Source organism: Bombina bombina, chromosome 5 (genome assembly GCF_027579735.1).
Source record: "Bombina bombina isolate aBomBom1 chromosome 5, aBomBom1.pri, whole genome shotgun sequence".
Classification (NCBI taxonomy): Eukaryota; Metazoa; Chordata; class Amphibia; order Anura; family Bombinatoridae; genus Bombina; species Bombina bombina.
The window spans coordinates 910,620,443-910,647,581 of record NC_069503.1 but is presented as its reverse complement, the minus strand read 5'-3'; the positions used below and the strand labels follow the sequence as shown (position 1 = coordinate 910,647,581).

At 39.3% G+C, this 27,139-nt stretch overlaps 1 protein-coding gene across 1 annotated transcript in view; it reads right to left on the bottom strand.

Annotated features, from left to right (window-relative positions):
- CLVS1 (clavesin 1) overlaps positions 1-27,139 on the bottom strand; it is a 209,587-nt gene that overhangs the window by 1,050 nt on the left and 181,398 nt on the right. The window contains exon 4 of the mRNA XM_053713149.1: positions 20,518-20,628. Within this exon, the coding sequence (XP_053569124.1) occupies positions 20,518-20,628 (111 nt within the window). The remainder of the gene's footprint in view (positions 1-20,517; positions 20,629-27,139) is intronic.

Below are 27,139 nucleotides of genomic sequence, written 5' to 3'. Positions count from 1 at the left end.
TATATACATGTGAAGGGTTATTCAGGGATTCCTGACATATATTAGTGTTACAATGTAACTATCGCTAATTTAAAAAAAAAATTGTTTGGAAATAGCAAAGTGCTACTTGTACTTATTGCCCTATAATTGCAAAAAAAGCAAAGAACATGTAAACATTGGGTGTTTCTAAACTCAGGACAACATTTTGAATTTTTTTAGCTTGGGTGTTTTCTAGTGGTTGTAGATGTGTAACAGATCCATTCGGAGCTTGATAGATAGGCTCCATAGGCTACATCCAGGACCTTCCTTGCATGCTGTAGAATCTTAGGGGCCGATTTATCAATGTCTATCCAACATGATACGTTGTAGCGTATCATGTCCGACAGACATGGCTGAATGCCGACAGCATACGCTGTCGGCATTTAATATTGCGCGCGCAGTGTGCCGCCCCCTGCAGATTCGCTAACAATCAGCCTCTAGCAGGGGGTGTCAACCAGCACGATTGTATAGGATCAGGCGGATTGCAGACCGCAGCCTCAGAGGCAGCGGATCAGCTATGGAGCAGCGGGCTTTAGACTGATGCTTCATAACTACTGTTTCCGGTGAGCTCAAAGGCTCGTGCGGAAACAGGATCGTCAAGCTCCATTCGGAGCTTGATAATTCAGCCCCTATGTCTGCTATCACAGCAAAAAGCAGCTCACTTTATTACAGACTGTCAGCACTCAAGTGTGTGGAAGTTGCATTGCCACAAGCAGACTTTCTGAAGACTTAGTTAAAGGGACAGTAAAGTTGTAATTGATTTAGAGCATGATTTAGAGCATACAATTTTAAACAACTTTCCAATTTACGTCCTTAACTTAATTTGCCACATATATATATATACCAATTGTGAATGGCTCACCCCATGTGTTAGAAACCAGTAGTGTAGTAGTGTTTCTTTCTTTCTTTCTTTCTTTCTTTCTTTCTTTCTTTCTTTCTTTCTTTCTTTCTTTCTTTCTTTCTTTCTTTCTTTCTTTCTTCTCTCTCTCTTCTTTCTCTTCTCTCTGTTCTTTCTCTTCTCTCTGTTCTTTCTCTCTCCTCTCTGTTCTTTCTCTCTCTCTCCTCACTCTTCTTTCTCTTTCTCTCGCTCTCTCTCTTTCTCTTCTCCCTCTCTCTCCTCTCTCTTCTTTCTCTCTCTCTCTCTTTCTCTCTGTTCTCTCTCTCCTCTCTCTCCTCTTTCTCTTCTCTCTCTCCTCTCTCTTCTTTCTCTCTCTCTTCTCTCTCTCTCCTCTCTCTCCTCTCTTCTCTTTCTCTCTTCTCTCTCTCCACTCTCTGGGGCCTATCTATCAAGCTCCGAAAGGAGCTTGACGGCCCGTGTTTCTGGCGAGTAGAAACAGCAGTTATGAAGCAGCGATCACAAAGACCGCTGCTCCATAACCCTGTCCGCCTGCTCTGAGCAGGCGGACAGGAATCGCCACAATTCAACCCGCTCGAGTACGATCGGGTTGATTGACACCTCCCTCCTGGCGGCCGATTGGCCGCGATTCTCCAGGGGGCGGCATTGCACCAGCAGCTCTTGTGAGTTGCTGGTGCAATTCTGAATACAGAGAGCGTATTGCTCTCCGTATTCAGCGAGGTCTTGCGGACCTGATCCGCACTGTCGGATCAGGTCCGCAAGACCTTTGTTAAATAGGGGCCAATGTCTCCTCTCTCTCTCTCTTCTCTATCTCTCACACACAAATAGTAGCTGAGGTTATACAAAATACCTTTTTTATCCACACATAGGCAAAAATGGTCAGGTGAAAAAAAATAAAAATATTTGTTGATCCTGAAGACAGGTAGAATGTTTTCTTAATAAAATAGCTTGCTGTTCTTTCTGTGGCAATGGTCATACACATGAATGTGTATTATAAGAAGAAAAAATCTATTTTCTTCCCCCTTAGAAGTGATTTATTTGAGGTATTTTGAGGAGATTAAAGCCTTGTAAATCTTTGGAATAGCAGAGCTGAAAAGTCACTATAAAAGAGTGTGACATAAAAATGAATATTAGATGTGTAAATTTCTCCTTGTGTGATCACAACAAGTTTGTTTTAATCATTTGTAACATCCATCAGGGTTCTGTCACATTAAAAGGACAGGAAAGCCAAAATTAAACATGAACAATTATGGCCCCCATAGTGAAATAACAAAACAAAATACTATATTATATATTTAAAGTGTTTTCGCAAGTGTTTTGGCATGTTTTTTTCTTTTTAAGAAACATAATTTTGTGTATGGGCTATTAATATTCTATAGAAGACAGTAGCCGTGGCTTTCTTTCATGTAATTAGCAAGAGTCCATGAGCTAGTGACGTATGGGATATACATTCCTACCAGGAGGGGCAAAGTTTCCCAAACCTTAAAATGCCTATAAATACACCCCTCACCACACCCACAATTCAGTTTTTCAAACTTTGCCTCCGATGGAGGTGGTGAAGTAAGTTTGTGCTAGATTCTACGTTGATATGCGCTCCGCAGCAAGTTGGAGCCCGGTTTTCCTCTCAGCGTGCAGTGAATGTCAGAGGGATGTGAGGAGAGTATTGCCTATTTGAATGCAGTGATCTCCTTCTAAGGGGTCTATTTCATAGGTTCTCTGTTATCGGTCGTAGAGATTCATCTCTTACCTCCCTTTTCAGATCGACGATATACTCTTATATATACCATTACCTCTGCTGATTCTCGTTTCAGTACTGGTTTGGCTATCTGCTATATGTAGATGAGTGTCCTGGGGTAAGTAAGTCTTATTTTCTGTGACACTCCTAGCTATGGTTGGGCACTTTGTTTATAAAGTTCTAAATATATGTATTCAAACATTTATTTGCCTTGACTCAGAATGTTCAACTTTCCTTATTTTTCAGACAGTTTCATATTTGGGATAATGCATTTTAATTTAACATTTTTTACCTTAAAATTTGACTTTTTCCCTGTGGGCTGTTAGGCTCGCGGGGGCTGAAAATGCTTCATTTTATTGCGTCATTCTTGGCGCTGACTTTTTTGGCGCAAAAATTCTATTTCCGTTTCCGGCGTCATACGTGTCGCCGGAAGTTGCGTCATTCTTTGATGTTATTTTGTGCCAAAAATGTCGGCGTTCCGGATGTGGCGTCATTTTTGGCGCCAAAAAGCATTTAGGCGCCAAATAATGTGGGGCGTCTTATTTGACGCGAAAAAATATGGGCGTCACTTTTGTCTCCACATTATTTAAGTCTCATTTTTTATTGCTTCTGGTTGCTAGAAGCTTGTTCTTTGGCATTTTTTCCCATTCCTGAAACTGTCATTTAAGGAATTTGATCAATTTTGCTTTATATGTTGTTTTTTTTTCTTTTACATATTGCAAGATGTTCCACGTTGCAACTGAGTCAGAAGATACTTCAGGAAAATCACTGCACAATGCTGGAGCTACCAAGCTAAGTGTATCTGCTATAAACTTTTGGTATCTGTTTCTCCAGCTGTTATTTGTATTGCATGTCATGTCAAACTTATTAATGCAGATAAAATTTCCTTTAGTACTGTTACATTACCTGTTGCTGTTCCGTCAACATCTAATTTTCAGAGTGTTCCTGATAACATAAGAGATTTTATTTTTTAAATCCATTAAGAAGGCTATGTCTGTTATTTTTCCTTCTAGTATACATAAAAGTCTTTTAAAACTTCTCTTTTTTTCAGATGAATTTTTAAATGAACATCATCATTCTGATACTGATAATGGTTCTTCTGGTTCTGAGGTTTCTGTCTCAGAGGTTGATGCTGATAAATCTTTGTATTTGTTCAAGATGGAATTTATTCGTTCTTTACTTAAAGAAGTGTTATTTGCATTAGAAATAGAGGATTCTGGTCCTCTTGATACTAAATGTAAACGTTTAAATAAGGTTTTTAAATCTCCTGTAGTTATTCCAGAAGTGTTTTATCTCCCTGATGCTATTTCTGAAGTAATTTCCAGGGAATGGAATAATTTGGGTAATTTATTTACTCCTTCTAGACGTTTAAGCAAATTATATCCTGTGCCATCTGACAGATTAGAGTTTTTTGGGACAAAAATCCCTAAGGTTATGGGGCTGTCTCTACTCCTGCTAATGTACTACTATTCCTACGGCAGATAGTACTTCATTTAAGGATCCTTTAGATAGGAAAATTGATTCCTTTCTAAGAAAAGCTTACTTATGTTCAGGTAATCTTCTTAGACCTGCTATATTTTTAGCGGATGTTGCTGCAGCTTCAACTTTTTGGTTAGAAGCTTTAGCGCAACAAGTAACAGATCATAATTTTATAGCATTATTTTTATTCTATAACATGCTAATAATTTTATTGGTGATACCATCTTTTGATATCATTAGAGTTGATGTCAGGTATATGTCTCTAGCTATTTTAGCTAGAATAGCTTTATGGATTAAACTTGGAATGCTGACATGTCTTCTAAGTCAACTTTGCTTTCCCTTTCTTTCCAGGGTAAATAATCATTTTCGTTCCTTTCCTCACAAGGAACAAAAGCCTGATCCTTCATCCTCAGGAGCGGTATCAGTTTGGAAACTATTTCCAGTTTGGAATATATCCAAGCCTTATAGAAACCTATAGCCAGCTCCTAAGTACCTATGAAGGTGCGGCCCTTATTCCAGCTCAGCTGGTATGGGGCAGATTACGTTTTCTTCAAAGAAATTTGGATCAATTCCGTTCTTAATCTCTGGTTTCAGAAACATTGTTTCAGAAAGGTACAGAATTGGCTTCAAGTTAAGGCCTCCTGCTAAGAGATTCTTTTCTTTCCCGTGTCCCAGTTAACACAGCAAAGGCTCAGCATTTCTGAAATGTGTTTCAGATCTAGAGTTGGCTGGAGTATTTATGCCAGTTCCAGTTCTGGAACAGGGGCTGGGGTCTTATTTTATCTCTTCATTGTACCAAAGAAGGTCAATTCCTTCAGACCAGTTCCGGATCTATCATTATTGAATCATTATGTTAGGATACCAACATTCAAGATGGTTACTGTAGGACTATCCTGCCTTTTGTTTAGCAAGGGCATTATATGTCTACAATAGATTTACAGGATGTGTATCTGCATATTCCGATTCATCCAGATCACTTTTAGTGTCTGAGATTCTCTTTTTAGACAAGCATTACCAGTTTTGTGGCTCTACCGTTTGGCTTAGCCTCAGTTCCAAGAATTTTTTTCAAAGGTTCTCGGTGCCCTTCTTTCTGTAATCAGAGAATAGGGTTTTGGTATTTCCTTATTTGGACGATATCTTGGTATTTGCTCAGTCTTCTCATTTTCGAAGACTCTCATACGAATCGACTTGTGTTGTTTCTTCAAGTTCATGGTTGGAGGATCAATTTACCAATCAGTTCATTGATTCCTCAGACAAGGGTAACCTTTTTAGGTTTCTAGATAAATTCAGTGTCTATGACTCTGTCCTTGTCAGACAAGAGAAGTTTAACATTGATATCAGCTTGTCAAAACCTTCAGTCACAATCATTCCCTTTGGTAGCCTTATGCATGGAAATGTTGGGTCTTAGGACTGCCGCATCAGATGCGATCTCCTTTGCTCGTTTTCACATGCGACCTCTTCAGCTCTGTATGCTGAACCAATGGTGCAGGGATTACTCAAAGATATCTCAATTAATATCTTTAAACCGATTTTACAACACTCTCTGACATGGTGGACAGATCACCATCGTTTAGTTCAGGGGGCTTCTTTGTTCTTCCGACCTGGACTATAATCTCAACAGATGCAAGTCTTACAGGTTGGGGAGCTGTGTGGGGGTATCTGACGGCACAAGGGGTTTGGGAATCTCAGGAGGTGAGATTTCCGATCAATATTTTGGAACTCCGTGCAATTTTCAGAGCTCTTCAGTCTTGGCCTCTTCTGAAGAGAGAGTTGTTCATTTGTTTTCAGATAGACAATGTCACAACTGTGGCATACATCAATCATCAAGGAGGGACTCACAGTCCTCTGGCTATGAAAGAAGTATCTCGAATTTTGGTTTGGGCGGAATCCAGCTCCTGTCTAATCTCTGCGGTTCATATCCCAGGTATGGACAATTGGAAAGCGGATTATCTCAGTCGTCAAACGTTGCATCCGGGCGAATGGTCTCTTCACCCAGAGGTATTTCTTCAGATTGTTCAAATGTAGGAACTTCCAGAAATAGATCTGATGGCTTCTCATCTAAACAAGAAACTTCCCAGGTATCTGTCCAGATCCCGGGATCCTCAGGCGGAGGCAGTGGATGCATTATCACTTCCTTGGAAGTATCATCCTCCCTATATCTTTCCGCCTCTAGTTCTTCTTCCAAGAGTAACCTCCAAGATTCTGAAGGAATGCTCGTTTGTTCTGCTGGTAGCTCCGGCATGGCCTTACAGGTTTTGGTATGCGGGTCTTGTCCGGATGGCCTCTTGCCAATCGTGGACTCTTCCGTTAAGACCAGACCTTTTGTCTCAAGGTCCTTTTTTTCCATCAGGATCTGAAATCCTTAAATTTAAAGGTATGGCGATTGAACGCTTGATTCTTGGTCAAAGAGGTTTCTCTGACTCTGTGATTAATACTATGTTACAGGCTCGTACATCTGTATCCAGAGAGATATATTATAGAGTCTGGAAGACTTATATTTCTTGGTGTCTTTCTCATCATTTTTCTTGGCATTCTTTTAGAATACCGAGAATATTACAGTATTCTTCAGGATGGTTTAGATAAGGGTTTGTCCGCAAGTTCCTTGAAAGGTCAAATCTCTGCTCTTTCTGTTCTTTTTCACAGAAAGATTGCTATTCTTCCTGATATTCATTGTTTTGTACAAGCTTTGGTTCGTATAAAGCCTGTCATTAAGTCAATTTCTCCTCCTTGGAGTTTGAATTTGGTTCTGGGGGCTCTTCAAGCTCCTCCATTTGAACCTATGCATTCATTGGATATTAAATTACTTTCTTGGAAAGTTTTTTGTTCCTTTTGGCCATCTCTTCTGCCAGAAGAGTTTCTGAATTATCTGCTCTTTCTTGTGAGTCTCCTTTTCTGATTTTTCATCAGGATAAGGCGGTGTTGCGAACTTCTTTTGAATTTTTACCTAAAGTTGTGAATTCCAACAACATTAGTAGAGAAATTGTGGTTCCTTCATTATGTCCTAATCCTAAGAATTCTAAGGAGAAATAGTTGCATTCTTTGGATGTTGTTAGAGCTTTGAAATATTATGTTGAAGCTACGAAATCTTTTCGTAAGACTTCTAGTCTATTTGTTATTTTTTCCGGTTCTAGAAAAGGCCAGAAAGCTTCTGCCATTTCTTTGGCATCTTGGTTGAAATCTTTAATTCATCTTGCCTATGTTGAGTCGGGTAAAACTCCGCCTCAGAGAATTACAGCTCATTCTACTAGGTCAGTTTCTACTTCCTGGGCGTTTAGGAATGAAGCTTCGGTTGACCAGATCTGCAAAGCAGCGACTTGGTCCTCTTTGCATACTTTTACTAAATTCTACCATTTTGATGTATTTTCTTCTTCTGAAGCAGTTTTTGGTAGAAAAGTACTTCAGGCAGCGGTTTCAGTTTGAATCTTCTGCTTATGTTTTTCATTAAACTTTATTTTGGGTGTGGATTATTTTCAGCAGGAATTGGCTGTCTTTATTTTATCCCTCCCTCTCTAGTGACTCTTGTGTGGAAAGATCCACTTCTTGGGTAGTCATTATCCCATACGTCACAAGCTCATGGACTCTTGCTAATTACATGAAAGAAAACATAATTTATGTAAGAACTTACCTGATAAATTCATTTCTTTCATATTAGCAAGAGTCCATGAGGCCCGCCCTTTTTTTGTGGTGGTTATGATTTTGTATAAAGCACAATTATTCCAATTCCTTATTTTATATGCTTTCACACTTTTTTTATCACCCCACTTCTTGGCTATTCGTTAAACTGAATTGTGGGTGTGGTGAGGGGTGTATTTATAGGCATTTTAAGGTTTGGGAAACTTTGCCCCTCCTGGTAGGAATGTATATCCCATACGTCACTAGCTCATGGACTCTTGCTAATATGAAAGAAATGAATTTATCAGGTAAGTTCTTACATAAATTATGTTTTTTCATTTTACCAAAGTAACGGCTAGATTACGAGTTTTGTGTTAAGGTGAAAAAGCAGCATTATCAGGTCCTAACGTTGCTTTTTCTTTCATGTAATTGGCAAGAGTCCATGAGCTAGTGACGTATGGTATATACAATCCTACCAGGAGGGGCAAAGTTTCCCAAATCTCAAAATGCCTATAAATACATCCCTCACCACACCCACAATTCAGTTTTACAAACTTTGCCTCCTATGGAGGTGGTGAAGTACGTTTGTGCTAAGATTTCTATGTTGACATGCGCTTCTCAGCATTTTGAAGCCCGATTCCTCTCAGAGTACAGCGAATGTCAGAGGGACGTGGAGAGTATCATCTATTGAATGCAATGATTTCCCTAACGGGGGTCTATTTCATAGGTTCTCTGTTATCGGTCGTAGAGATTCATCTCCTACCTCCCTTTTCAGATCAACGATATACTCTCATATACCATTACCTCTACTGATAACTGTTTCAGTACTGGTTTGGCTATCTGCTATATGTGGATGGGTGTCTTTGGTAAGTTGTTTTTATTTCTTAAGACACCTCAGCTATGGTCTGGCACTTTATGCATTTATATAAAGTTCTAAATATATGTATTGTACTTATATTTGCCATGAGTCAGGTTCATGTATTTCCTTTTGCAGATTGTCAGTTTCATATTTGGGTAAGTTAATATTGAGAAATATTTTTCTTACCTGGGGTTTAGTCTTTTTTTAAATTGACTACTTGTTTTAATTTGCGGGCTGTCTTAGGCTCGCAGGTGCGCTAAATGCTACTCTTTATTGTGTCATTCTTGGCGCGAGAATTTTTTGGCGTGAAAAGGCACGTCCGTTGACGCAAGTTCATCATTTCCAGCGTTGTAGTTGATGCAGGGGTTCACATAGGGTTGCGTGTGTGTCATTTCCGGACATGGTTGGCGGCAAACAAATTTCTAGTTACGTTGTGCATCATACTTGGCTATGCTATTTTGCATTTTTTCCCAGGGCTATGCTATTTGCATTTTTTCCCATTCCTGAAACTGTCATATAAGGAAATTGATAATTTTGCTTTATATGTTGTTTTTTCTTTTACATTCTGCAAGATGTCTCAATCTGATCCTGCCTCAGAAGTATCTGCTGGAACTTTGCTGCCTGACATCGGTTCTACCAAAGCTAAGTGCATTTGTTGTAAAATTGTGGAGATTATGGCCTCTAGTTATCAAGCCGTCTACTTACCTGCCTTCGCCGGCCCCAATACGCCTGCCTAAGCTCGCCTCACATCGCCGCAGCGGACCTGAATACGCTCGCCAAAGTTATAAAAAAAGCTGTCAAAAAGCCGCGCACCAAGTACGGGGCGATGAGCAGCGGACTGTGATAGTTATCACTCATCCGATCTCGCTGCTCTTCGGCTTTTTCCCAGCTTTATTGATAAGCTGTCACTAAGCACCCACACTAAACTACACTGTTCTACCCCTTATACCGCCGCCCCCGGAGCCCCCCGCAACTAAATAAAGTTATTAACCCCTAAACCGCCACTCCTAGACCCCGCCGCAACTATAATAAATATATTAACCCCTAAACTGCCGCTCACGGACCCCTCCATCACCTACATAATACCTATTAACCCCTATCCTGCCCCCCCCTATACCGCCGCCACCTATAATAAATTTATTAACCCCTATCCTGCGGATCCCGGACTAAATAAATTGTTTAACCCCTAAACCGCCGCTCCCGGACCCCGCCGCCACCTATATTAAACTTATTAACCCATAATCTGCCCCCCCTACACCACCGAAACCTATAATAAATTTATCAACCCCTATCCTGCCCCCCCTACATCGCCGCAACAATTAAATACAATTAAATAAACTAACTAAGTTACAAAAAATAAAAAAAAGATTACAAGATTTTTAAGATAATTACACCTAATCTAAGCCCCCTAATAAATAACAAAGCCCCCCAAAATAAAAAAATGCCCTACCCTATTCTAAATTACAAAAGTTAACAGCTCTTTTACCATCCCTTAAAAGGGCCTTTTGCGGGGCATGCCCCTAAGTAAACAGCTCTTTTGCATGTAAAAAAATATACAACCCCCCCAACATTAAAACCCACCACCCACATACCCCTACTCTAACCCAAACCCCCCTTAAATAAACCTTACACTACCCCCCTGAAGATCTCCCTACCTTGAGTCGTCTTCACCCAACCGGGCCGAATAGAATGCGAGCTCAATCTAATTGGCTGATTGGATCAGCCAATCCGATTGAACTTGAATCTGATTGGCTGATTCAATCAGCCAATCAGATTTTTCCTACCTTAATTCCGATTGGCTGATAGAATCCTATCAGCCAATCGGAATTCGAGGGACGCCATCTTGGATGATGTCACTTAAAGGAACCTTCATTAGTCGAGTAGTCGTCGGGGAAGGAGGATGTTCCGCGCCAGAGGTCTTGAAGATGGAGCCGCTCCTCGTCGGATGGATAAAGATAGAAGAATCCGCTTGGATGAAGCTGTCTGCCGGTCTGGATGTCCTCTTCTGCCCGGATAGGATGAAGACTTCTGCCGGTCTGGATGTCCTCTTCTGTCCCATCGGATGAAGACTTCGGCCCGGTTGGGTGAAGACGACTCAAGGTAGGGAGATCTTCAGGGGGGTAGTGTTAGGTTTTTTTAAGGGTGGTTTGGGTTACAGTAGGGGTATGTGGGTGGTGGGTTTTAATGTTGGGGGGGTTGTATTTTTTTTTACATGCAAAAGAGCTGTTTACTTAGGGGCATGCCCCGCAAAAGGCCCTTTTAAGGGCTGGTAAAAGAGCTGTTAACTTTTGTAATTTAGAATAGGGTAGGGCATTTTTTTATTTTGGGGGGTTTTGTTATTTTATTAGGGGGCTTAGATTAGGTGTAATTAGCTTAAAAATCTTGTAATCTTTTTTTATTTTTGTAACTTAGTTTTTTTTATTTCTTGTACTTAAGTTAGTTTATTTCATTGTATTTAATTGTAGGTAATTGTAGTTAATTAATTTAATTTATTTAATGATATAGTGTAGTGTTAGGTTTAATTGTAACTTAGGTTAGGATTTATTTCACAGCTAATTTTGTATTTCTTTTAGCTAGGTCGTTATTAAATAGTTAATAACTATTTAATAGCTATTGTACCTAGTTAAAATAAATACAAAGTTACCTGTAAAATAAATATAAATCCTAAAATAGCTACAATGTAATTATTAATTACATTGTAGCTATCTTAGGGTTTATTTTACAGGTAAGTATTTAGTTTTAAATAGGAATAACTAATTTAATAAGAGTAATATTTATTTAGATTTATTTAATTAATATTTAAGATAGGGGGAGTGTTAGGGTTAGACTTAGGTTTAGGGGTTAATAATTTTATTATAGGTTGCGGCGGTGTAGGGGGGGCAGGATAGGGGTTAATAAATTTATTATAGGTGACGGCGGTGTAGGGGGGGCAGGATAGGGGTTAATAAGTTTAATATAGGTGGTGGCGGGGTCCGGGAGCGGCGGTTTAGGGGGTTAAACAATTTATTTAGTTGTGGCGGGGTTCGGGATCCGCAGGATAGGGGTTAATAACTTTATTATAGGTGGCGGCGGTGTAGGGGGGGCAGGATAGGGGTTAATAACTTTATTATAGGTGGCGGAGGTATAGGGGGGGGCAGGATAGGGGTTAATAGGTATTATGTAGGTGGCGGCGGGGTCCAGGAGCAGCGGTTTAGGGGTTCACATATTTATTATAGTTGCGGCGGGGTCCGGGAGCGGCGGTTTAGGGGGTAATAGATTTATTTAGTTGCGGCGGTGTAGGGGGGGCAGATTAGGGGTGTTTAGACTCGGGGTACATGTTAGGGTGTTAAGTGTAGACAGCTCCCATAGGAATCAATGGGATGTTGGGCAGCAGCGAACATGAACTTTCGATATGGTCAGACTCCCATTGATTCCTATGGGATCCGCCGCCTCCAGGGCGGCGGATTGAAAACCAGGTACGCTGGGCCGGAAAAGTGCCGAGCGTACCTGGTAGTCATTTGATAACTTCCAAAAGTAGTCCGATTGTACCGAACTTGCGTTCGGAACATCTGCAGTGACACAAGAATCGATCTGTGTCGGACTGAGTCCGGCGGATCGAAGCTTACGTCACTATATTCTACTTTTGCCGGTGTGTAGTGCTTGATAACTTAGGCGAATCAGCCTCGCCACAAATACGCTGCGGAATTCCAGCGTATTTGAGGTTGACGGCTTGATAACTAGAGGCCAGTATCTCCTAATGTCATTTGTATTAGTTGTCATGATAAACTTTTTACATGCAGATAGAGTGTCCCTCTGTAATAGTACATTACCGGTTGCAGTTCCTTCAACTTCTAATGTACATGATATACCTGTGAATTTTAAAGAATTAGTTACTGATTCTATTCAGAAGGCTTTGTCTGCATTTCCACCTTCTAATAAGCGTAAGAGGTCTTTTAAAACTTCTCATAAAGTTGATGAGGATCTATCTGATTCAGAAGAACCTTCCTCAGACAATGACACTGACAAATCTACTTATTTATTTAAAATAGAGTATATGCGTTCTTTGTTAAAAGAAGTGTTAATTACTTTGGATATTGAGGAAGCTAGTCCTCTTGATATTAAAACCAGTAAACGTTTAAATGCTGTTTTTAAACCTACTGTGGTTACTCCAGAGGTTTTTCCTATTCCTGATGCTATTTCTGACATGATTTCTAAGGAATGGAATAAGCCAGGTACTCCTTTTAATCCTTCTGCAAGGTTTAAAAAACTGTATCCTTTACCAGCGGTTGCAATAGAGTTTTGGGAAAAGATCCCCAAAGTTGATGGGGCTATTTCTACTCTTGCTAAACAAACCACTATTCCTATGGAAGATAGTACTTCCTTTAAAGATCCTTTAGATTGACATCTAAGTCTAGATTACTATCTCTTTCTTTCCAAGGTAATAATTTATTTGGTTCTCAGTTGGATTCTATTATTTCAACTGTTACTGGGGGGAAAGGAGTTTTTTGCCTCAGGAAAAAAAACTAAGGGTAAATCTAAGGCTTCTAATCATTTTCGTTCCTTTCGTCAAAATAAGGAACAAAAACCTAATCCTTCCCCCAAGGACTATGTTTCCAATTGGAAGCCTTTCTCAAATTGGAATAAATCCAAGCCTTTCAAGAAACCAAAGTCAGCCCCTAAGTCTGCATGAAGGTGCGGCCCTCATTCCAGCACAGCTGGTAGGGGGCAGATTAAGGTTTTTCAAGGATGTTTGGATAAATTCTGTCCAAAATCAATGTATTCAGAGCATTGTCTCTCAGGGGTACCGAATTGGATTCAGAGTAAGACCTCCTGTGAGGAGATTTTTTCTCACGTATCCCAGTGAATCCAGTAAAAGCTCAAGCTTTCCTGAAGTGTGTTTCAGATCTGGAGTTTTCAGGGGTAATCATGCCGGTTCCTTTTCAGGAACAAGGCCTGGGGTTTTATTCAAATCTATTCCTTGTCCCAAAGAAAGAAAATTCAATTCAGACCAGTTCTGGATCTGAAAATTTTGAATTGTTATGTAAGAGTACCAACTTTCAAGATGGTAACTATAAGGACTATTCTGCCTTTTGTTCAGCAAGGACATTATATGTCTACAATAGACTTGCAGGATGCTTACCTTCATATCCCGATTCATCCAGAACATTATCAGTTCCTGAGATTCTCTTTTCTAGACAAGCATTACCAATTTGTTGCTCTTCCATTTGGCCTAGCAACAGCTCCAAGAATCTTTTCAAAGGTTCTGGGTGCCCTACTCTCTGTAATCAGAGAACAGGGTATTGCTGTGTTTCCTTATTTGGACAATATCTTGGTACCAGCTCAGTCTTTACGTTCTGCAGAATATCACACAAATCAACTTGTGTTGTTTCTTCGAAAACATGGTTGGAGGATCAATTTACCAAAAAGTTTTTTGATTCCTCAGACAAGGGTCACCTTTTTAGGTTTCCGGATAGATTCAGTGTCCATGACTCTGTCTCTAACAGACAAGAGACTTTGAAATTGGTTGCAGCATGTGGGCACCTTCAGTCTCAGTCATTCCCTTCAGTGGCTATGTACATGGAAGTTTTAGGCCTCATGACTGCAGCATCAGACGCGATTCCTTTTGCTCGTTTTCACATGAGACCTCTCCAGCTTTGCATGCTGAATCAATGGTGCTGGGATTATACAAAGATATCACAATTAATATCCTTAAATCCCAATGTTCGACACTCTCTGACGTGGTGGTTAAATCACCAGTGTTTAGTTCAAGGGACCTCTTTTGTTCATCCAACCTGGACTGTGATCACAACAGATGCGAGTCTTTCAGGTTGGGGAGCTGTCTGGGGATCTCTGACAGCACAAGGAGTTTGGAAATCTCAAGAGGCGAGATTACCAATCAATATTTTAGAACTCCGTGCAATTCTCAGAGCTCTTCAGTTTTGGCCTCTGTTGAAGAGAGAACCATTCATTTGTTTTCAGACAGACAATATCACAACGGTGGCATATGTCAATCATCAGGGTGGGACTCACAGTCCCCTAGCTATGAAAGAAGTATCTCGGATACTTGTTTGGGCGGAATCCAGCTCTTGTCTAATTTCTGCGGTTCACATGGCTAGAAACACGTGTACGCTCCTGAGCTCACGTAGATTACTCTTTAACAAAGGATACCAAGAGAACTAAGCAAAATTCATAATAGAAATAAATTGGAAAGTTATTTGAATTTCATGCTCTATCCAATCCATTGAAGTTTAATTTTGACTTTATTGTCTCTTTAACTTGCCTGACCATGATTGTAACTTGTGAGCAGCATTCGCTGCCTGTATTTATCAATGTACGAGTGGGTGCTTGTGCAAGCTGCCCCTGCTCTTGTGCAAGCAATTGCACAGGAGTAGATCTTGTCAATCACCCTGGTCAGATCAGTCTTGCCTGACGTTAATAGAGATGACAGAGATGGGTTAGGAAGCAGCGGTTTAAACCTCTGCTTAATAAATATTAAATGCAGGCTTGCATGATAACTCTAGTCCTGAGTGCTTTGGTTTCTTGGGGGCTTTAGTGTAATAGTGGCTATGCGAATTGAGTATGAAGGCTACGTGAGTGTCATGTATTCCATTTTCAGTCATGTTCCAACCATTGCTTTAAAGGACGTGTGTACTTAAATTCATATTCCTAACTACTCAGCTTTATGTACAACAAGGGGTGTAACTGAACCTCAGTGGGACCAAGGGCAAAGGTTGTAGGGGGGTGTCCTATTTCAACTCTTTGTCTGTTTACAATTAGAAGATGTAGCCACATAGGAGAAAAAGCACATGATTCTTTGTGACTGTGAGTCATCCTTCCCTTTAAGTTAGTCAGAGCCAGAGGATATGCAAATGTGCCGCCTTCCTGTACAAATATGGTGCCGTTTTTTAATTCCTGTACAGCAATACTGCAATAGTCATCTTGGAAAGCTTGCCACAATATTGTAAAGGAAAATCAATACACTTACATTAAACTGTGAGCCCTGTTTTGCAGGGGGCACACAGAATGGCGAGACAAAATGCAGGTGGATCCCTGGCCTCAACAGACCCTGTGTAGTGACATCACTTCTTACCGCAGGTCTAAATGGCCCCCTAGAGGTGTGGACCCAGTCTCAACTTAGACACCATATACCACTGGTAAATACATTACGGGCCAGATTAAGAGTGGCACGCTAACAGTTACGCGCAAGCTATATCGTGTTTATTGCGGCTGTTTGTGCATGTCTGATGTAGCGCTCATATTACAAGTTGACAGTAATACTATTGTTTGAGTGCAATTAAATTAAACACACGTCAGAGCTCTGGTTAACTGTTTCTCTATACAAAAAAGTGTCACAAAACACATCAAAAAATACATTTAAAAGTACAGTTACACTCATAATATAACACCATCTGAATTACATACATATCTATGCATATGTATGTGTGTGTGTGTATATATATATATTATTATATATTTAACACAATAGTAGATGTCAACAGACTGGTCAGAAATTTGACTCTAAAAAAACATTTTCACAGTACACAAGAAATAAGAGAGACCGTAGAGGCTAATATAATAGGTGAAGAAACCACACCAGAGATACAATTAGATTTCCAAGACTCATGTGCAAAGGAGACTCTAATGAGTCTACTAAGTGAACAGCTAAACACAGGAGAAAAAAATGCACATATAGGTTTCAAACCTAAGTCCACCTTTTACCCCATTCAGTCCAGGGGGACAATTTTAGAACAATTTCAAGAAAGAGTGGTTAAAGACTTAGAAATACTAAACACAGCCAGTAGTCCCTATCAAGACACCAATTTAACAAGAAAAGAGAGAACAGCTCTGAAACAAATCGCAGAAAATGATAACATAGTCATTAAAAAATCGGACAAGGGGGGTAGCATAGTGGTACTAAATAAGACAGACTATGATAAAGAAATAAAAAGACAACTCAATGACACAAATAACTATCAAATATTAAGAGGAGACCCAAAATCAAACTACATGCTCCAACTCTCCCACTTATTGGATGAGGGCCTAGCCAATGGTTTTATAAATAAAGAGACACATGATTATATGGTAAATAAACATCCAAAGACACCATTATTTCATATATTCCCAAAAGTACATAAAAGTACAGAAAATGTTCAGGGGCGACCCATAGTGTCAGGGATGGGATCACTACTAGAACCGGTATCAGAATGGGTAGATTCCATCCTACAGCCATTAGTTCTAAATCTAACCAGCTATCTCAGGGACTCCACACATTTAATACAAAAATTAAAAAATATAACATGGACCACCAAAAGCAGATGGTTATCCCTAGACGTAGTGTCACTCTACAGTAACATACCACATGTACTAGGTATAGAAGCAGTTAAGTACTTCCTACAAACACGTAGCAATTTGGATGAGAATTTTCAGGAATTTCTCTTAAGAATCATAGAATACCTTCTAACACATAATTATTTTTCTTATGGAGGGGTGTTCTATCTGCAGAGATGTGGCACAGCTATGGGGGCAAAGTTTGCCCCCACTTACGCCAACTTATTTATGGGCTGGTGGGAGCTGTGCCACATCTATGCGGATGGAAGCCCCTTCAGGGAAAATATCAAGCTTTACCATAGATTCATAGATGACCTGATTCTAATATGGGAGGGGGATGACGCCTCAATAGAAAATTTCCTGCAATACATAGGAAATAATAAGATGGGAATAAGATTCACACATGAGTTAAAAAATAAGGAAATTAATTATTTGGACCTCACACTGCGAGGTAATTACTTTAATGGCGAAATTGAAACCACAATATATAAAAAACCAATAACTAGGAATGCACTTTTACACGCAAGGAGCGAACACCCCAAAGAAACCTTCAGAGCCATAGCAAAGGGTCAACACATTAGAATAAAAAGAAACTGCTCTAATGACGAAGATTATTTAAAAGAAGCAAATCTTCTAGATAAACAACTTAAAGTGAGGGGTTACAACAAACAAACTATAAAGAATGCACGCATGGCAGTGTCCACTAAGGCACAGGGAGATTTGATTGTAACTAAACCCAAAAAGAAACCCAGATTTGACACAAATAGAATTAAGTTTGTCACACAATATTCACCCCAATATAACCAAATATGTAATATAATAAAGAAACACCTACCTATTTTGAAGGCAGATAATAGTCTAGCAAAGATAATAGACAGTAATTGTCTTTTTTCATATAGAAGAGGTAGGACTATAGGGAATATAGTCTCCCCAACTAATCTAAAAATGAACAAAAGAACAACTTGGTTACAATCTAAAAGCCTCTACAAATGTGGTTATAGTGACTGTAAAGCTTGTAAACATGCAGATATAGGAAACATCTTCAAATCGACCAAGACAGGAGAAATACTCCAGATAAATAAACACTTAAATTGCAGAGACAAAGGGGTAGTGTACCTCATAGAGTGCAATATTTGCAAACTTCAGTATATTGGAAAAACGGTGAGAGAAATAAGAAATAGAATTAGGGAGCACTTATCCAGTATCACAGTAGACACAGAAAAGAGCAGACAAAGAGAGGACAAACTGCTACCAATAACTAAACATTTTATAGAGGTACACAATAGGAACACCACATCACTCAGATGGACAATTAGTAGAAAAAATAACCCTAGACTCAAGGGGGGGAGATCTGGACAGTATACTCAGTAAGAAAGAGGTATACTGGATGTTCCGTATGAAAACAAATGTACCCTATGGATTTAATTCCAGGTTTGAGCTTATAAATTTTTGGAAATAAACCTATTATGTAAGGAATTCTAGTCAGGAAAGTAAAGGATTAAGATATATTCAAGTGACTAGATAACCAAGGGTTTAACCTAGAGCTCTGGTATTTAAACCAATGACAATGAATTTGCTAAACTCGAATTAATGTTATATTTTAAACAACAACAGACTCCAGAAGCCTACAATTAAAAAAGCATATACTCACATAAAAAGTTTCAGGTACCCCATACCATATAATATAATAGAGAGGATACTATACACATAATAACACTCAGGGGTTAACTGTCTGAAACTAATTGGGCAAGACTGTTTTTAATTAACCTCATTATGAAATGTATATAGTTGTGCAATTACTGCACCAGATCAGAGGTCTATGAGTACGGCTCAACAGAGCTGAAACGCGTAAGACCTGACCTGATCTGATGCCCTTTTATTTTTCCCATGTTTTGGATATGCTTTTAAATATATTTCAATAAATTTCAAGTTTTAATCTACTCACGGCTGGAAATTCCTTTGCTTGTATTTGGATATATATATATATATATATGTGTGTGTGTGTGTGTATGTGTATATATATATATGTGTGTGTGTGTATGTGTATATATATATATATATATATATATATATATATATATATATATATATATATATATATGTTTATATGTGTGTACATCTGTATTTATTTTTTTATATGTATATATTCATTTACAGACATATTATACACATGAATACATACGGAATTTGGTGACGCTATACAAATAAATGATAATAATAATATGTATACATAAATAGACATATAAAGAAGTGCTTTGTATCACTTTGCAGTTAAGTAGATGAAAACATGAAAAAGCATATTTATGCAATATTCAATTTTAATAAAGTGTTATACTGTGTATTTAGTGTAAATATTTCACATTCCAATGTTCTGCACATAGCAGGATATTCCTTTATATATCTATACCTATCTCTCTCTCTCTCTCTCTCTCTATATATATATATATATATACATACATACAGTATATATATATATATATATATATATATATATATATATATATATATATATATATATAGGAATAGATATATATTTTACCAAAATACTATCAGATATATGTAGAAATATGTATTTATGAATAAATATAACATATTCTGCTATGTGAAGAACATTGGAATGTGAAATATTAATATTTTCATGTAAGGTTAGTGCATTTGAGAATATGCAATCAGGTTTGCGAGTGAGTAGGGTGTTTTTTCCCCACTTTTTTTGCTCCTTTGACTTCTATGGGGTAATACGTTAACGTGGTTGCGATATTCCAATGTCGGATTCTTGCACGCATCTGGGAGTCATGGAGATAAGAGATCCACAGGTCAGGGTGTGTGATGATGCCAAGAGAGCAGTCACTGGATGGTCAAGGGGTGTGGCTGAAATTACGTAGCCTATGGGCATCACTGTTCGTTTGAAGGTGGGTATAGACTGTTTCTGGTTTGACTTTGAATACGGCAGAGGCATTGGAACACCTTTCTCAACCCCTGTGAGTCCCACAAAATGCACAATGATTGAGAGCTCTTAAAGGGCCTAATGCTCAAAACCTCGCCGCTCAGGTAGGATATTCTAAGGGCGTGGCCCTTAAAAAATGTAGAATTTAGAAACACAAATTTTATGTTGAGAAATGTTTATGTTGCTAAGTAGTATTATTTATGTGAAACAGAGACTCCTAGTTTAGAAAACAAGGTCTAAAAAAAATCCCCAAAGATTTTGCGCAATTTCTTGCCATGCCGGTGAGATTTTGAATATCAGGCCCAAAATGCTCTAATAGCTATGACCCATTTTCCCTGCAAAGCTTGCTGATCTGTCTAACAATATGAGGAATTTTATAAAATAATAAAAAAAATGTATAATGATTTTGAAGGAAATACAAGTTAAATTGCTCTAATGGCTTTGTATTTTGATTTATGCTCACTTCAAAAGGCGAGCGTGAATAAATGCAGTCCCATGATTGCTTTACACTGAGTTCCATTAGTTTCTATGGGAAGCAGCTCCCAGCTGCAGGGAATTCCAGCTTCCGTCCCCTTTCTTAATGAATTCCTTAGGGACTGCCCCTGTGAGGTCTATAAGCACACGTTCCCATTCAGTTTTATTTCATTTTCCAGCCAGAAGGCTTAGTATTTTTAGAAATTGTGTGAAATACTTGATATTGGACTTACCCTTTTCCTTGTCTTGTCCTTAAGGAATGGTTTAATTATAGTGTACAGGGCATGGATGTACCAGGGTTGATTGACAAAATGAACACCTCCAAAGCGAGCTGGGAAACTGTCCTATAAGGAAATAAAGAAGAAAGTTATTTTATTAGACACATTAGGGAAAGCAGCACACCTGAAAGGCAATCACTGTTATTGATGCAAACATACGTAGATCTTTATTCTCTAAAGCTCTCTGGTCTGGCGAGATTCTATAAGATGCATCATCACTATTACCAGGATCCTCCGGATTGTTTTAAAGGCATTTTATTCCTTGGGTAACTTTGTATCTTATAAAAGGGACATTATTTAGATAGAGCATGGAATTTTAAACAACTTTCTAATTTACTTCTATTATAATTTTTATTTTCTCTTGGTATCTTTTGTTGAAAAGCAGGGACATATGCTCAGGAGCGTGCATGTGTCTAGGGCACTATATGGCAGCAGTTTTGCAATAAAGTTTTCCATTTGCCAGAGCACTAGAGGGCAGCACTAGTTCCTGCCATGTAATGCTCTAGACATCTACCTAGGTATCTCTTCAATGAATCAGAAACTTTTTTTTTTTTTTTTTTAAATGACAAAATATTTTTTTTTCTGTTTCATATCCCTTTAAGGGGAGTTCACTGATATGTGAGGCAGAGACACTTACATTACAATATAATTAGTTAGTAGGAAAAAAAGCTGATGTTTCCTCTCCATGCAGAGAGTTTTTGAGAATCTGTCCCAAAGTGGGAAATATATGGATAAAATGTATCTAACAAAAAAGTAATGGGAAATAAAAAAGTCAAACTTTAATTTCCCTGTATAGTGAAATATCTTTTATTATGTATTTTGCCTTTAATTACAATCTGAATATTGTAGTGTTTCACTGCCCTTAGAGAGATTAGATTTTGTACAGTTTAGAACCCTAAACTCCTACATGCTGGACAGTGATTGCTTACTATGTGCCACTGCCGGGGCCTCTAAATGGCAATCCACAGGAGGTTTCCTAGGCCTATGTCCCTAGACTTCAAAACAATGCAATAAGACCGTTTTAAATGCTTTTTAAACATATTTTGTTATACTTGAACATCCCATTAAGCAGAAAATATACATAATAATTACCATGAAACATACAATTCTCCTGATTAAATCTAAAATAAATATAAGTGGCTCAGTACAAAGACACCATAATAGTAAGAAACCATGGTATATGAGATTGGGTTACTACATGACCTCATTAAACATATTAAAAAGAAAAGTATTAATCTGACAAATAGCTTAGAAACCTATATAAACCACGATAACTAACCCCATCCTTAGCTACGCCTTTCCAAATAATTTAAAGGGACAGTAACATCAAAATTAGACTTTCCTGCAACTTTTTTTGCATTACATTGTTTTGTTTTGTGTTAAACTATAAGAATGTTTAAATATGAAATTGTTTTCAGTGATATGATAAGACCTGCTGTTTAAAGGGACAGTAAACGCCATGTAATTACAAGACAGTTTGGCTGTCTAGCTATAGAATAACATATCAGCCAAGTCTAAAAAAAATTAAAACAAATTAACATCTTTTTTGCTGCCTTTGTTTTTTAATAAGCAAACTCAACCCAGCATTTGCCTTTTTTGGACACAGCAATTTGGGCTTTACTCTGAAAACAGCAAGGCTAGCCATGGTCCAAATATTAGTATAAAGGGCATTGTTATCTGTTAAACTCAAATAGGAAAAGATATGTAGCTGGGTAAGCTTTGACAAATCAGCAAGGTGTAGGGTTGCTAGCTGTTCTTTGCAAAAATACTGGACAATCTGAAAATAACTGGTCACAGTGGTAGGTGGGGTCACACACTGCCTCTGCAAAAGCCCAAACTCTTGATCACACTATGCATATTTGTACAACCAATCAGCCATTTCACCTCTTGGCTGCCATTTACATTAAAATCAGTCATTTTCCTCTTTGATTGCTAGCAATACATGTAAACAGTAGTGATTGTATCCCTTTGACTGCCTCTCACTTCTTTCTGCTCCATATTTGTAATTCACTGAGACATAGGAGACACTTTACATTTAGCTAACACTCACAGACTTTAAAAACTGGACATTTAGGGGTCAAGTATTTTTGTGAGGAATTTACTGGACAGCCTGCTAAAATACTGGACTGTCCGGTTCAATACTGAACACCTAACAACTCTAGCAGGGTGTGTTTCAAGTTTTGAGAATAAGAAAATCCACAATTTTCAGTGCTAAATTAGGCAAAGTTTGTAATAAAAGTTTAATCACAATATTGTTTATCCATAACCAAATATTTTACTTTAAAATGTCAGGATGTTTCCTTTCCCTTTCATGCAGGACAAATTAGTAACATGCTTGAATCACATCTCTGCCCAGGATGTTGCTTTTTTTTACGTGGAACTGAAATACTAAATATAAACACATATTATTTGTTTACAACTGCTGTCATATTTACCCTTGAGTGAATTAAAAAACTTAAATTATGCTTACCAGATAATTTCATTGCCTTCTGTATAAGGAGAGTCCACGGCTTCATTCCTTACTGTTGGGAAATTCTGAAACTGGCCACCAGGAAGAGGCAAAGACACCCCAGCCAAAGGCTTGAATACCTTTCCCTCTTCCCCTATCCCCCGTTCATTCTGCCGAGGGAACAAGGAACAGTAGGAGAAATATCAGGGTATAAAAGGTGCCAGAAGAAAAATATAATTTAGAGGGCCACCCATCAGAGAACATGAAATTAAATTATCTGGTAAACATAATTTATGTTTTCCTTCTTAATATAAGTAGAGTCCACAGCTTCATTCCTTACTGTTGGGAAACTTATACCCAAGCTCTAGAGGACACTGAATGAAAACGGGAGGGAAATAAAGAGAGGCAGACCCTAATCTGAGGGCACCAAAGCCTGCAATACCTTTCCTCCAAAGGCTGCTTCCGCAGAAGCAAAAACATAAAACTTGTAAAATTTAGAAAAAGTGTATAAAGAGGACCAGGTAGCCCCGCCTTACAAATCTGATCCATAGAGGCCTAGTTTTTAAAGGCCCAAGAGGAAGCCACTGCTCTAGTAGAATGAGCCGTAATTCTCTGAGGAGGCTTATGTCCCACTGTCTCATAAGCTAAGCGGATAACACTCCAAGGAAGTCGCAGAGAGCCTCTGCTCCTTACGCTTCCCAGAATAGACAAGAAGGAGTTTGTCTAAAATCCTTAGTAGACTGAAGATAGAACTTCAAGGCTCGAACAATGTCCAAATTATGAAGCAAACATTCCTTCAAAGAAGAAGGCTAAGGACACAAGGAAGGAACCACAATCTCTTGATTGATGTTGCAGTCTGACACGACCTTAGGGAGAAACCCTAACTAAGTACATAGCACAGCCTTATATGAATGGAACACCAGATAAGGAGGCTCACATTGCAAGGCGGCAATCTCAGATACTCTGCACGCAGAAGCAATAGCCAGTAGAAAAAGAACCTTCCAGGATAACAACTTAATGTCAATATCATGCATAGGCTCAAGCGAAGCCCGCTGCAAAACCTTAAGAACAAGATTCAGACTCCGGGGAGGAGCCTTAGATCTGAACACAGGCCCTGATCCTAATCAGAGCCTTAACAAAAGACTGTACATCTGGAAGCTCCAAGAGCCTCTTGTGCAGTAAAACAGACAGGGCCGAACTCTATCCCCTCAGGGAACTGGCAGAAAGACCCTTGTCCAGTCCATCCTGGAGAAACGATAGGATCCTGGCAACTTTAACTTTATGCCAGGGGAATCTACGCTCTTCAAACCAAAATAAATAGGTTCTCCACACTTTATGATAGATGCAACGAGTAACCGGCTTACGAGCTTGAATGAGAGTATCAATAACTCTCTCAGAAAAACCTCTCTTGACTAGGACTAAGCGTTTAATCTCCACGCAGTCAGCCTCAGAGAATCTAGATTTTGATGAACAAAAGGACCTTGTTCCAGCAGATCCCTGCAACAAGGTAACTTCCATGGAGGAGAAGATGACATCCCCACCAGATCCGCGAACCATGTCCTTCGCGGCCACGATGGAGCAATCAGTATCACTGATGCCTGCTCCTGCTTGATGCGAGCCACTACACAAGGAAGGAGTGGTAACACTTATTATCTTAAATTTATAGTAGTATTTTTATTCTAATAGTAATCTATGAATTCTGCAGGTTCTGCAGCTGTGATTCTGCACACCAAAAAACTGGATTAATTGTTAAACATATCCATAGTTGTAACAATTATAGTACCCGTGAATTCTACCCTGGTGCTTGGAATCAGAGAACTCTTGTCTAAGTTTATCTTCCATCCATGAGATCGAAGAAGAGAGGGAAGAGATACCGAATGGTCCTCCGCCAAATGAAAAGATGGTGCTTGTACCAGAATATCGTCCAAGTAGGGAGCTACTGCTATACCCCGGGTTCTGGCAACGGCCAGAAGAGCCCCTAGAACTTTCATAAACATTTTTGGAGCAGTAGCTAGACCAAACGGAAGTGCAATAAACTGGAAGTGATGGTCCAGGAACGCAAACCTTAGGAACTGGAAGTGATCCTTGTGGATTGCAAAGTGAAGGTAAGTATCCTTCAGATCTATAGTGGTCATAAACTGTCCTTCCTGAACTAGATTAAGGATGGACCTTATTGTCTCCATCTTGAATGAGGGGACATTTAGAAACTTGATGGTAAAGAGGAAAGTGCTGCTGCAGTATTCATCCGCCAGGCAAAGGAAACAGAGCGGATCAACTCATGTGTAAACAAGGGGAATGGTGTGGAGCCAACCAAAAAAAAAGCGGCGGACTACCGCAAAATGCACAAAGGAAAAGTGGAGGCTGCTGAGCAACAGTAAAAATGGTAAGTTTATTTCCAATTTAAAAAATACACATAGGGGTGAACACAGCAAACAAGGAAGGAGACAGCAATCTTACATGTTTCACGCACACTTGCTCTTAATCATAGATGCTCATTTAGAAACTTGTTTAAGCATTTTAGGTCCAGAATTGGGCGGAAAGTTCCCTCCTTCTTTGGGACCACAAACAGGTTTGAATAGTATTCCAAACCTCTTTTTGCGATAGGAACCGGGACAATGAACCCTAGAGAGGACAGATCCTGCACGCACCACAGAAAGGCTTCACTCTTTTCTGGCTTTGAAGACAGGCTTGAAAAGATAAATCTGCCCTTGGGTGGTTGAGATTTGAAACCTATCTTGTATCCTTGAGCTATGACCTCCAGGACCCATGGATCCTGCACGTCCCTGAACCAAACATCTAAATTCAGCGAAAGTATGCCCCCTACACGATCCAGTGCCAGATTGGGGGCCGCCCCTTCATGCCGACTTGGTCTAGACGACCTTCTTGCTCTGCTTGGATTTATTCCAGGATTGAGCTGGCTTCCAAGTACTCTTGGCTTGCTCGCCTTAGAGGAGGACTGTTGTTGTTGGGATTTCTCAGAACAAAAGGAACACAAATTAGAGCCTTGTCCCTTAGACTTGTTCTTTTTATCCTGCGGTAGGAAGGCACCCTTGCCCCCTGTAACTGTGGAGATAATGGAGTCCAGGCCTGGACTAAATAAAAGTTTTCCCTTAAAAAGAAGGGAAAGGAGTGTAGACTTAGAAGTCATATCCGCAGACCAGGAAACAGAGATCTTAGCATTTAGGCAAATGATCTGCATGTTTGCATCACAGATAAAAGAATTAGCAATTCACAAGGCCTTAATTCTTTTTTGGATAACGTTGAGGGGAACCTCCATAGTGATCAAATCCGATAAGGAGTCGCACCAGTAGGCCGCAGCTCCAGCAACCGAGACAACAGCAGCTGCCTGTTGAAACAAGTATCCCGTATGCTGAAACACTTTTCTGAGAAAAGTTTCCATCTTCTTATCCATCGGCTCTCTGAACGACGAACTATCCTCAAGTGGGACAGTAGTACGCTTAGACAATGTGGAGATAGCACCATCCACTTAGGGACGGAACCCCACAAATCCAATTGAGAGTCCGGGAATCATTTTTTAAAGGAAGATGAAGGGGAAAAGGAAGATCCAATTCTATCCCACTCGTTCTTAATAATGTTTGCCATTTTTACAGGTACAGGAAAAGTTAACGGCATTACCCTGTCCTCGTAAATTCTGTCTAATTTAGGGATCAAAGGTTCATCAGGCAGCTTGGCCTCTGGAACCTCTAATGTAGACAGAACCTTATTTAGAAGAAAAAGTAAGTGTTCAATCTTAAATCTAAAGCAGGAGGTCTAGAGATAGCAGACTCCGATCCAGAAAATTCACCCTCTGAAGACTCAGAGTGTGACCCATCCTTGGATAATTGAAAAACAGATAAATCCAATAAATCACTAGATGACCCCTGGACAGGAGAGTTATGTTTAACCTTTTGCTTGCGCTTGGCAGGGGGAGGTAAAGCACTAAGAGCCTCAGACACCGCCATTTTTAACTGCGCTGTAAAGTCTGATGGTAAAAGGCTCCCTCCAGATGGAGGATCAGGCGTGCTATGGGAAGCTGCATGTGACAAGGGTGATGACTGATGGGTATGCACCTCACAGGACGACAAGTGGATGGCTCAGTCGTACTACATAATAACTTTGTTGATGCAT